The following is a 13,527-nucleotide window of genomic DNA, read 5'->3' on the forward strand; positions in this document are numbered from 1 at the left end:
TGGTTAGAAACAGCAAAATAAAAGGCAAAAAAAAAAAAGTGTTCTGAGAAGGACAGAGAATTCTTATGAAAATAAATCATCATATCATCAAAGCACAAACTCACTGCTTATGTCTGTGTGAGAGCAGGTGGGACTTCCATGTCTGGGCATGCCGTTCAGTTATCAGCTACAGAGGTCGTGTCTCTTTCCAGGCGGACTACAAAAAAACAGCTTTTAACAACTGCAACATCCCAGATAGCAAAAACACAAAACAAGCTAGCACTGGAGCTGTGGCCTGGCTACTGTAAGGATAATGTGGGAGAGGGAGAGTGGTGAGAAATAAGGCCAGGGCAGCTGAAACGCTCCAATAGTTGCACAGCAGCCTTTCACATAAGCTGCCTGTTTCGTAAGCATGTTTCGCCATATAAAACCACTCTCCAGTTTCCATTGTATGGATTGCATCAATAAATAACACATTTTTGAGCCATTACAATTCCATTATGAATATTTCACTGTATTGTTTTTTTTAAACATTACACACTGCTGAATAGTTAACGCTTTTCCAGCCTTAACCAAGGCTTCCGCACAAAAAGCCATTTAAGTTCAAACAGCCTCTGGAGCAGAGATTGAAGTGGCAAGTCATCGCCTGGTGTTGGTTTTGTAATCTTTATGCAACAACTGTGCCTTTTTTGCTCTTGACTATGAACTTGTTTTGTAAAAGGATTCACAAAATTAACAAGTCTTAATAACACTAAATTCATTGGCCAGCAGCTGCCACTGCATTGCAAGCTGATGATGCCGTGGAATTGGTTAAGGAATCAAGGAAATCATCTGGTTTGTCCACACACCCTTCTGTTCGTTTGGTGAGCAGGAATCCAGCAAAGGCCTACCTTCTTGTCACTGCACTACTTTTTACTGCACTGTTTACTGACATCAACACAAAGACAAATGCCAACAGGCATTAAAAAAGAAATGTCTTGACATTATTTTGAACCTTTTTATGTCACTCAAAGTTTATTAAATTTGTGGTGCAGTCACTCCCAATCCTTGAAAGGAGTAGCTGTGTGATTTATAGCCATGCTAGCGCCATGGCTCTGGGGAAGGCAATGTCAGTTTGTTGGTTGGCCCACCATTTTGGTCCAAACTGAAATATCTCAACTATTGAATGGATTACCATTATATTTTGTAGAGACATTCATAGTCCCCACAGCATGAATCCTACTGAATTTGGGGTTCCCCTGACTTTTCATCTAGCGCCCACAACAGGACAAAGTTTTAATTTGTCAAATAATTTAGTTTATGACCAAATACCTGCAAAACTATTGACATTCAGCCACAGATATACTTTCTGTTAAGTGCTATTTAGCAAATAGTATCATGCTAATGGGCTAACATAAAATAGTAAACATCACATGCCAAACATCAGCACTGCTACTGTGAGCATGTTAGCAAATATAAATAATAAAGTTTATTATTATGCTATTATATTGTGTTATTATTGTTTACTTACTTAATTCTTTTACTTGCCCTGCCAAATATGAGATTGCTTGGAGTGATAAATTTGCTTATGATAGAAAACCTACAAAAGTATTTTTTTGACTAAATATTCATTATCCAAGGGGATGAAGACCACAAATCTTCCCTTCATGTCCCCCCTTCAGAAGAGCTGAGCTAGTAATTTCCATGTCGTAGTACAGCTCAGAGCAATGGCCGTATGTGGCACATAATTTAATGGCTTACAGTATATGTTGTCGTGCACTATACATCACGGTTTACCACAGGGCAATAAGAATGGGCCTGGGTCTATGGCCCTCTATCTTCTGTGTGATATACTAAACCATAAATGGGCCATGATCGTTCTCTCACTATGTCATAATGTGGATAAACTGGCGAGAAACTTCAGACCATACAAACAACATATATCTGTCACGTTCATATTTACTGGGTCACAAATACCTTGTGTTGTGTCATTGAAAAACAATGAGACAGCTTCAATTTGTCAACTCAGTTAATACTGAGAAGCATGATTTGATAGCAGCTGACATATTTACGACAAAGTGTAGTGCTATGATAGACCTCTGAAATCACACGAAAGACAATAGAAATCATGTATTTTATACGATTTCTATTTTTCAACAAATACATTCCAACATCCACTCACATTTAAAAAACAAGGAGTCTACTTTTGGGCGGGTTATTTTTAGGCCTTTATTTGACAGGACAGATGAAGACATGAAAGGGGCGAGAGAGAGAGGGGGAATGACATGCAGAAAAGGGCCGCAGGTCGGAACCAAATCCGGGCCCGCTGCGCCGAGGAGTAAACCTCTATATATGGGCGCCCGCTCTACCAACTGAGCTATCCGGGCGCCCAGGAGTCTACTTTTTAACTGACAACATGCGTATCTGGAACCTGCATTGATGGCTTTTTTGCTTATGTTGTAGTTTTACTACAATTCCATTAACCCTCAGGTGTCCTGTCTCCCACTTTCTCCTTTATTAATACATATTATAATAGTGTTCAGTGGTCTGTTCCTCAATCTATTTTTATCACAGCACTTCTAATTAGATCAGCTCAAAACATATATTAATATAGAGAGTCTGAGGAGGCAGTTTTCTGAAGAGCTCAGCAGCAAGGAGTGACATGGTGCAGGGTGTATATGACACAATGACCTTGGTGCTTCGCTGAGTGTCCTTGTCAGTTACTCTTACCTTTCCTCACCATCAACATTGCTGCCAACATCTCACATCAATGGGGTAATCAAATAAGGGCCGGCACGAATCAGTAAATCTGACAAGTGGATTTAGCCAGGACCCATGTGGATGGCTGTGCCACAAACACGGCAACACTAGTATGTATGAACTAAGATTGTTGTGATAACATTAGATGACAAGCACACTGCACATTATTTATGCTGTAAGGGTTTTCATGATGAAAAATTCAAACCTTTAATATCATTAGCAAGAAAATTGCAGTTGACTCAGTGCTCAATTTATATCATCATTGACAGATATTTTGCTTCAGCTATTGTAGTCATGAAAATAAGAGAGGGAAAAAACATAAAACGATAAAAAAGAATTACTCCAGCAACAAAATTACATTAAATTGGATTAATGGCGTTGGAGCAGTTTGCTGTCTCAACGGTGGAGCAGGCACACAGTGTATCTGACGAACCTGCATGTTCTGTCATTTTAAGACCATTCAAGCTGCTAGACAGTCTAATTTAAAGGTCCAATATGTACTATATTTACTGCATTAAATCAAAAAATAACCACAATGTGTCATCAGATACTAAGGAAACATGCTAAGTTGAAATACTATCTTCTCTGACATCAATGCTAAAGCCAGTATTTTCTCCTTTGAAATTTCCATTCCGGGACAGAATGTCTGTTTTTATTTTGGCCTGTGTTGTTGTTGTCAGCTGCCCATTTTGACACCCGGGTTGCCAGACATGAAACGCAAACACGCAAAAACACACAAACTGTATTAACAGAACTAGATTCATTCTACCCAAGCCCAAAAAAAAACTTGACATCTTTCTAAACAGTTGCATGACCAGAGACATGGTAAATATTTTATATGCATTTAAAAGATGGCGACAGTTTAGAGCCCAAAAGGATGCCAAGTTGGCTAATTTCCTCCTAACAGTTAGGTGTCAGGGACCAAGCAGTAAGACAATTTGGAAGAACAGGAGTTTGTTTGAAAAAGTGGGTTTTTATTTACCCAAAAGTGCACAAACAATATAAGACCAAGAACTTAATACATAAACTTCTAAAAAAAAAAGGTCAACTCAATATAACTTAAACCAAAAATAACGACAACAAAAAATAAATGTGTACCACAAAAGACTGCCCTCCATGAATGAGACAAAAAGAAACCTATATACTAACTGGGCCAAACCAAATAGCACACAGGGAAAACCCAAAATGGACATTATTGAAACTAATACAAATAAACCCAACCTAAACCTAAATCCCCCCTCCAGCATGGTATCTGATGGTACGGCCCAATTGGCAGGCCATAGTATATAACAGTCCTTCACGCTTGGCCACGCCCTTTCTGCATCAGGAAGGACCTCGTCGCCAGCATTGTAACAAAGACAAAAATAATGATGAATATAACAAAAACCTTACAATGTAGAAAAGAGTGTATTTTGTTTAAACCATATAAAGCTAAAAGAAATAAATGTGGATTATGAATTAACCAAGCAATGTAATGTTTGTTTTAATGTTGAAATTGTTTGGAGTGTGACTGACTGCACAATGAATTAATGTGCACTAAAATCATGGGTTGAAATTGTGTACCATATTACCATTGCTGGCGGTTTAACCTGCGTGGCTTAGGCCATCACAGTAGGCCTAAGCCATGAGCGTCATTCATTTCTATCATGGCTAACCTAGTAGGGATGGGCATTTTCAGTCATTTCAACAATCATATGCTCGCATTAAATTATATAAGGTACTCAAGTTAGTTACTCGCAAAAAGAATTGAGACACAGCCAATGAAGTGATCCTGACTGGCGCAGGCTAACGTCGGCATAGTAATACACGCTAACTGCTAACGTCACTGGAGGACCAGGCAAGCGGGTGAGACATGGCTGCTTACAACCACTGTGACAGACAGATGACAGAAACCGCAAGCTTAAATTCCTCATAATGGAAACACACAATTAAACTTTGGCAAAACAACTGTTTAGCCTGAATTGTTGGATTGGGACACAACTTATGTTCTCTACAGGTCGCTCTGCGATGTATGTAATGTTCTGTTAAGAAATATTCTTGTGGCTAACTTACCATTGCCAGCTTCAAGGTTATGTTATATGTTGGACAGTATGATTCCCACTTTGTTTCAAACTAGCATGCAACCATAACGTGTAATACAGTGATAGCCAAGATGTATAACAGGGTCTGGAAAGTAGTAGTACCGACAATCTCCCCCCTACCGAAATACTTTCACCGCTTCTGTTCAGCGGCCGTAGCCGACAAACGGTGACTGTGACCTGGGTACAGACGAACGCAAGGTCCCGGTCTTTATAACGGCTGTTGCAGTGATGTTAAGCCGAGAAAGAGTGGCTGTCAGTCGGGCACAAAGCCCTGCAAGGTCGCTGCCTTTTTAGCGGTTGTTGTTATATTTAGATGATAAAAGTGACTCAGCCAGGTACAGAGCTCCGTGAGAGCACAGGCTTTTATAACCGTAAACATAGCATCATCTAGCAACGCCGCTGCTCTGTGTAGTAATGTCTGGCAATGCCGGGAGAGAAGGCTCTCTCCAGTATTTTGAATTTGGATTGCAGTAGCCATGTTAAATGCTAGCTGTCAGTATTACATATTGGACCTTTAATAATTAACAGTTTTATCACTGTGAAACAATTCTCTTCTGCGCTACAAAAAAAGCCATAATAAAAAAGCACAAATTATTTGTCTTGTGTGGAACTTTGCTCCTTTATCAACAGTCTGGCTGTCTGGGACAAAATGTGATGACTTTCCATTTTTTGTGATCGAGACGGTTCAACAGTGGCCGGAGGTTACCCTCCCTGTTAATGCTCATTCTATTATAAATTCTCAGACCTGGCATATTTTGCTCTTGCTCGCATTGATCCGTGATTGTCGCACATCCCTATTTCAACTCGATTCTCATTGCTCAAAAAGATTGCTGATTTGGTTAGCGAGAAATGCATGCACCCCTCTGCTACCGCAACCTTCTTTGTCAGTGTCAACAGAATCTAGAGTTACTGTGGAGATATTAGGAGACCTTTTCTTGCTGCCGTGGTGAGTTACAGGGCACCGGGAGGACATTTGGCCCCTATCAACAAGACGTTGGCATGCAAAAGACCAGTCCTGCTCATTCTAAAAAGGATCAGATTTTACTGACAAGTCATTTCGGAGCAGGTCTAGGGGAGCCAATGTTGCCCTTGCAGGGAAAAGTGATACAGCAGAGGAGGAGGTAAAGTAAAGTGCACCACAAACAGATAAGAGGGAGATAAGGAGTCCACCGCGGAGGCTGCGGAGGATTAGACTGTTGGCATGAAAAGGCAAAGAATCATCTCAGTGTAGCATTCAACTACCCAATGCTACAGTCATCTGCAAATGCAGACCATATCAAAGCTCACACACATGAAAAGGAAACCAAGAGAAAGTTAGTTTAATGGTTGACTTCATCTACAATGTGTCTGTGTTTTGCTCTAGTAAAAACATACACCATGTAGCCACTACATGGCATAAACCAAGCATGTAGACGGCCAACAGCCTTGCACTTTCAAGTTTTGTAGCAACAGAAAGACAATGAATATGCTGAATGCGCTGGAAAGACGGATGCTGCAGTCAGATCAATCAATCACAGGTGGTTAGAGAAAACAAGATACCAATAAAACGTGCTAGTATCCAAACAAACAAAGCAGCAACTCAATAAAACTCAATAAATTAAATAAAATCCATAGAACCTGTTTCAATATAATTGCATTAATTATACCCCTTTTTACACAGGACACCCACGCATGACACACTCAAGTGAATACACATTTAACGGGGTTTTAACCCATTCATGAGGCTACTGTCACAGGTTAATCCCTTACCATCACTGTTTAGAGACTCAAGTGCTACTGCAGATCCATACACTTCTAAATTACATTACATACCAAATAAACTTTAGTTTCAGTTAAGTACCCCTCCTGTGATCCCTTATATCTTAAATGATCTTAATTTTGCATCTTATATTTAAACGGAATAGTTCAATGTTTTAACATATATACCTATTTGCTGCAAAAGCAATCAATATATTAGTGTTAAGCACAGAGCTGGAGCCAGGACATAGTTGGCCAAGCTTAACATAAAGACCAGGAGATAACAGGTCTACCCATTTCCCTAAGTGAAAAGCTACACCTAACAAAGGCCCAAATGTTCGCTAACTAACACACTGTATCTGGTTTATTTAATCTGTTCACAAACAAAAATACAAAATGACAATTTGCAGATCTAGAGCAAGCTAATTGCATGTACACACGCTGATTGTTACGCCACTTTAGTATCCAGATGGCTTTCTCCAGTGAACAGATTTTTTAAAACTTCATGTAAACAAAGAAATCCGTTTTCCATACATTGGGTAGGGTTCAGGTTATGCACGATCAGAACTAGTTCGTACCAATGTGATGGTCGACCACGTCGGAAACCATAAATGTTTATAGCTGTTCCGACCAGCAAAGCCGGGAGGCGGAGTGAAAACTAAATTAAACCCTGGTTAGGAGAAAGGTTGGCATGTGACCCATTTGAATCAATTAAAAACTTTTAACCCACGTCGGTGTGATCTAAAAGGACGATTAATGTTGTGACCATACTTTGTCATGTGCTGCAAAGCACTGCCAAGCAATTATTATCTTGACCACAGAGATTTGTCAGCTCCGAGAACTCCAAGAAGCCATCCTGTGACAATATTAATTTACCTGCAGAGCCATTCATATTCTATGACATTTCACAAGTGATCGCTTCTCTCCACAGTGTATCCATCACTGCTGTTCACCAGTGATTTAAGAGGACTCTCTACTTTATTATTAGAGGGTTTGAACAGCACACAGGTGCCATGTTGGCCCACAACTGTATCAATAGCAGGTTTTTAAACACAGTTCTCTCTTTACACCACAAGCAGGGCAGTGACCTCTGTGAGCTGTCAAGATACTCTGACAAATATTTGACTCTTTGCTTCATTGATTGTTGACATAGACTCATCTTTCTGTCATGAGAGCGTCACTCTTCTCCTTTCCTGTCTCATTTGCACTCCTCTGTCTCTACTGGGAAATTTTAACACCTATGTCTTACCCCTCCACTCCTCTTGTTGTAAATTTTAACACTCTTAATATAACATATTTTACACTTACAGCAATATTAACTTACAGTATAGATGTCATTATTCTTCCATCTCAATTCACTGTCAGGGGATAATATATTATTCCATGAATGAAATATTCAATAATAGGTAACTTCATTTTAGCAGTCTAGTGTAGAATATTATAGCAATTCCCACTGTGAGTGCTTGAATGGTTGCTTCCCTATTGATCTCCTTGGAAATAGTGAGGAGGATGTATCACAAAGATGAGTAGCATGGGGAGGTCAGATAATTAGGTCAGCACTGTAATGTTAGATTCTGTTTCCCTAAGTGCTTAAGAGATTCAAACCACAATTACAGTGTCTATAAGGGGAAATACTAAGGAGATGGATGGCTTCGATCTTTATCTCAGTTTCTCTGTTCTCTGTTACACCATAAACATTCCAACAGCAGATATACACATACTCAATGGAATGGTAAATTGGTAAATATGTTAACTACCACCAACAAAAGTGGTGGTGGGGGGGGGGGGTCTTGAAGAACTTACTGTTCTTCCTATTTATTCTGACTCCTTGAGGATGTTTTTCTGTCTGCGTGCTGTTTAGTCATGAATGTCTCCTTGTTTAATATCCTTTCTAGGCTGATATAACTAAACTACATGTTATCATTAACATGTTTATACAAGTGTCAATTCAACTTATTGTTGACATAAGCAGAGCTATGGATTGGTAGTAAGTTCATAGCCCTGTGTTGGGCCATCAGGTCATGCAAATTCACTCAATCACACTTCCTTCTGAACCTCAGCAATTTATAACCTAACTATATACATTTGATTGGTAGAGCATGATAGCGGTAATACACTGCCTGGAATGGAAGTGTTGTTGCTCAGCTCAGGCATCAGCAAGCCATTTCGTCAGTTTTTTACTGATTTACACATTACAAGGAAATTGTTAAAAAATGAGCACATTTTCACAAGGATTTGCTGTCCCTTAACATCTAAAAGTTCCTGGAGCACAGAGACATTATTTACTGCAGTTTACACTGAATGTGGTCATCTGTGGCAAACACATCTCAGATAAACACTGTAACAAAAAATTTTGTTTAAAACCAAAAATTCGAGAGCAAACTTATTTAGATTTTTGAGTTTTGAGGCCAACTCAAAACTACGTTTGAAAAAAGTAGCACTAATTGTGTATTTTTTGCACAAATGTTTGCGCCAACTAATAATGTTTTGTTTAAATAATTTATCTTTCATAGATATAAAAACTTAAAATCTTAAGTTTCACATACTAAATAATTCAAAAACAGTCATGTCAACTAATTATCTTTTGTTCAGATATTTAACTTTTTGTGTAAAAACTAAGTTTCGACTTCTAAAAGAGCCCCCGTGCAAAATAGGGGCCCATCTAAAGCTGCTGATCTTGCATCACTTGACATAAAAGGACCACTAGTGAAGTGACGCACCGCAGAATACTGGCTGAAGAAAGCCTATTACTGCTCAAAGTCTAACACTGCAAAACTCCAGCTCTTCTTATCAAACGTAACAGTCACTTACCTCATGGTTACAAATGTAAACCAGCACAACAATGACAATTACCAGGCAACAAAACATTACATTCTAAGCAGACACGTTTTAATAAACGGAATTCATAAAGTTACATTTGTAGATTCGAACAAACTGCAAACTTTTCAGCAAAGTTTGACACAACCATTTACTGCCTTGCATCATGGGAATTGACCAGCCAATGAACCACCTGACTGCAGTACGCAAATCGGAGTTCAAGGCATAGAGCAGGCCGAAAAGGTAGGCAACTGAAAACCCCTGCAGAACTGCCCAGGAAACCCTGTTTTAGCGTGGAGCATGAAAAGAGTAATTGACCTGGCCTCAATTTGAGTCTAACTACAATTTCAAAGTGGCGCCACCATACATTTTGAAGTGAGACCAACTTATCACAATAAACTTAATACAGTGAGTTGAAGTAACTACTTTAACAAAGTTTATAATGCAATTATGTGTTTTTTGTTCTGTTTAATTGAAAATCAAAGTAAGATGAGCAATTTCAAGTTCTCGTTTTTACAGTGAAGCTTCTTGTACTAGAATGAAGACAGAACTTGGAGAAAACATTATTTGGATGCTGATTGTGCATCAAGCTGTGAAAAAAAAGTATTGTGTATTTTTGCACCGAATGTTTTTTTTATAATCCTTATTTCATTAAGATTTTTTACTATTCATTCACATTTTTGGAATATTTCAAAATATTAGAGATAAATATTTTTAAATAACCAGCCATATTGTCAGGGTCTTTTAATTTTTCAGCCTAATACATATAAAGTTATTAACCCTCCATGTAGGAGAAGGTGCATTAACCTCTCTTTTAGCTTGTCTGATCCTATAGAAATTTGAGTTAATGATCATGGCGTAGGACGGTGACAGAGTTCAGCTATCGTCCGTAAAAGAAGCCAAGAAGTTTCTCTCGGCCCGAGACACCTAGCATGGTCTGACACGGTAACTCATAACAGCCTGAATGCTAACTAGCTGTATTGCCGGCTCCGGCTAACGCAAGCTGAATTAGAGCCTGGACTTTGGACTCCACTGCTGCGTATTGGTCTCATGTTGGTCTTCTCCACAGTCTTGTTTTTTTTGGCCAACGTGGCTGCATGGTGAGTTATGCCTTTAAACTAGAGCTGACTGCAGATGTTTTATTGCAGTCGTTTTTTTTTCTTTTAGAGACAGTTTGGCCTACATACTTTATCAGGTTTGGCTCCAGTCCTTCATAACCATTCATTTATTCCTTCTTGCTCAGACCCAACTTTCCAGATCTGGTCAAACAAGGGCCTGCTAACTATCAACGACCTCTATGCTGATGGCGTTTTCTATTCTTTTTCGGATTTATTAGCGAAGTTCAACCTTCCAAATAGCCATCTATTCCTCTACTTTCAAATTCGACACTATTTACCATCTCAATCGCCTAACTTTCCTAACCAACCTCCAGGTTCTATGAATGATAAATTCTTATCACAAAACTCAAGTCAACGGGGCCTCGTATCAACAGTTTATAATCTCATTTCAAACATAAAGTAAAACTGTTTGGACATCCTAAGGACCACATGGAGCCAGGATCTCGGTGTTACTTTAGCAGATGTGCAATGGCAACAGATATTAGATGGTGTACACTCCTCTTCGATGTGTGCAAGACACAGCCTTATACAGTGCAAGATTCTACACAGAGCCCACCTTACAAACGCAAGATTAGAATATACCCGATAGAACTGATAAGTGCAACAGGTATAATCAATCGCCTGCCGACTACATGCACATTTTTCTGCTCTGCCCCAAGTTATCAGCATTCTGTTCTGCAGTATTTGGTACAATTTGCACAGTCCTAAACAAACCAATACACCTCGACCGCCTCTGTGCCCTCTTCAGAATCTCTCCCACACTCATCACGTCCAAAACCGCAAAGCAGGTGATTGCATTTACCACACTCCTCGCTAGGAGGCTCATTCTACTATAGTAGACTCACTCCTCCCCTCCCACACATAACAAATGGATTGTTGAGGTACTGCAATGTGTAAGGCTTGAAAAGATCAGGTATTATTTAAGCCTTTCCACAAAATCTGGCAACCCTTTTTAGCCCATGTCAACATTCTATTTTTTATTTGTCTATTATTTTGTCTCTTCTGTCCTGGTGTGTGTGTGCGAGTATGAGTGTAGGGTTTTGTTTGTTTTTTGTGGGTGGGCTATAGGGACTTGAAGACAGGTGTGTGGAAGGTCCAGTATGTGGGTTTGAAGCTCCTTTTGTTATCACTTATCTGTACAATACTTTATTTATGTGATTGTCACTAACTTGGAAACAATAATCAAAAGATTGAGAAAAAAATGGAAGGAATGGAGTGCAGAAGAAAATAAGCAGCCTATTTCTGTAAGCTAAGGTATGAGAGTTTGTCAGAGTATAATTACTCTGCAAAAAAGGGGTTTCACTTTTACACAGCTTCAGCCAGGGTCCTTGGTTATTGCCTGAGCAAGGCACTGTGAAACACCTTGGCCAGACCTCTCTTTTTCTTTCTCTCACTGTGCTGTACATACAGCGTTATAACACACTCCCACATTCACACTGCAAAACTGTCCTCGCACAGGGAGGTTGCTAGTGGCTCAGGGACCATCGATAAAGCCCAATGTAAACCGTTATGTAAACTCTGTTAAAATGTCCATTACACAGAGGAGTTTCCCACAATTTTACTTGTCTGCAGTCATTGAGGTTTCTGTAGAATAAAGTTTAGTTTGAATTTTTTTTTTGTGGTTTAGCTTCTTCAACGTGCATGCCACCTTATACTGATGTAAAAAATATTGGCCAATTTGGTGACAATCTTCCCACTTTTCTATAAGCAGCAGAGGCATTAATCAGACTTCACATCACATCTGGTCATTCTCTGTCTCTCTTAGACAGACATAACCATGTTCAACCAATAAACAAAGAGAACTCTAAGAAGAGATTATTCTATTGAGAGCATCACAATAAAATACAGAATATTTCTTATTTTAATGTCTAGTCTTCTGTGTAAGCTTGTGTGTGTTGGGGAGTGGCAACAGAGGCAACAGTGATGTCTGGCCTTGGAACGGGTGAATCGTGACTATGTTGCTATAAGAGCAGTTCTGTCAAAGTGACTACTTTATTAGCCATTATCAAAGAGCAATTCTTACATCACATGTTGGGTGAGGTGTTGAGGCCTGACTGCAGATTCACTTAATGTGAGCTGAAGAGAAGAGTTTGGTGTCACTGTTGATCCACAGCCACGCATCAATCGTCTTGCTTGGCCTCGAAATAGGTTCATATATTATGCAGGTCAAATAATACGGAATAAACTCCAGATGCATTGCATGCATAATGAAATAACCTCCTCTTTGGCATGCTGCTGCATAAAAATAATATTGGAAGAGTGGACCACACACACACACATGCATGCAAACGTACTCACTCTCTAACACACACATACTACAAAGTGTGACCTTCAGGTTTGATCATCTGCAATGCAGTGATTAGTTTTATTGGTGTGGAAGCAGACTGCATTGATAAGACTTTTTCCCTGCTCAAACGGTCTTCACATCATTTGTGCTTCTTTTTATATGTCACAGACTCTTCATGTCAATCACACTCACACTGTGAATCCATGTGATCTGAGTGATCTGATCTCAGCAAATAAAATACTGCATGTCCCCATGTTCAACCTGTTGGACCATTTTCTAAAAGGGCAACAAGTGTAATAATTGTGTAATTATGTCAAGACTCTTAGCTTGGCAAGCTGTCTGCTGGGACTCACCGTGCTCTCCTTCAGCCTTTAGTGCCTTGCGTAAATGCCGCTCCAAAATCATAGCAAAAGATGTTACCTCCATATCTGGCTGCAAAAGCCTATACTGGATCAAGCTTGATTTCTCTTAATTTAGAATAAACACATCCTATTGACATATGCTGCTCCGGTTTTTGCACCCCTCATGAAGTCCAACAGAGCTTGACACAACCTTTTAACCCAATCACAGGAGCATGGCCACCTTCTAATATACACACACATACGTCACCTGTCACCTACTTGTGAAGACCCCGCCACCATCTCCCCAACAGAACCTTCCAGCATGCAGATAACCATATCCCACAGATAGCACTGACACTTCCTCAGCTCGCTGGAGGTAACCTAACAGAAATGTCAAGTGCTGTCATGTCATGGCTAAATGGTGTTTG

The 13,527-nt window shown here is 39.6% G+C and overlaps 1 protein-coding gene across 3 annotated transcripts in view; it reads right to left on the bottom strand.

Annotated features, from left to right (window-relative positions):
- The window catches only part of fgf14 (fibroblast growth factor 14), a 110,878-nt gene that overhangs the window by 79,936 nt on the left and 17,415 nt on the right, over positions 1–13,527 (bottom strand). The window contains exon 1 of one of the 3 annotated variants that reach the window (XM_039818110.1): positions 13,112–13,276. The exons of the other annotated variants lie outside the window; for them this stretch is intronic. Within the exon in view, the coding sequence (XP_039674044.1) occupies positions 13,112–13,184 (73 nt within the window). The 5' untranslated portion in view covers positions 13,185–13,276. Of the gene's footprint in view, positions 1–13,111; positions 13,277–13,527 lie in introns of those variants that run through there. 3 annotated transcript variants of the gene reach the window in all.

Source organism: Perca fluviatilis, chromosome 12, assembly GCF_010015445.1.
Source record: "Perca fluviatilis chromosome 12, GENO_Pfluv_1.0, whole genome shotgun sequence".
NCBI classification, from domain to species: Eukaryota; Metazoa; Chordata; class Actinopteri; order Perciformes; family Percidae; genus Perca; species Perca fluviatilis.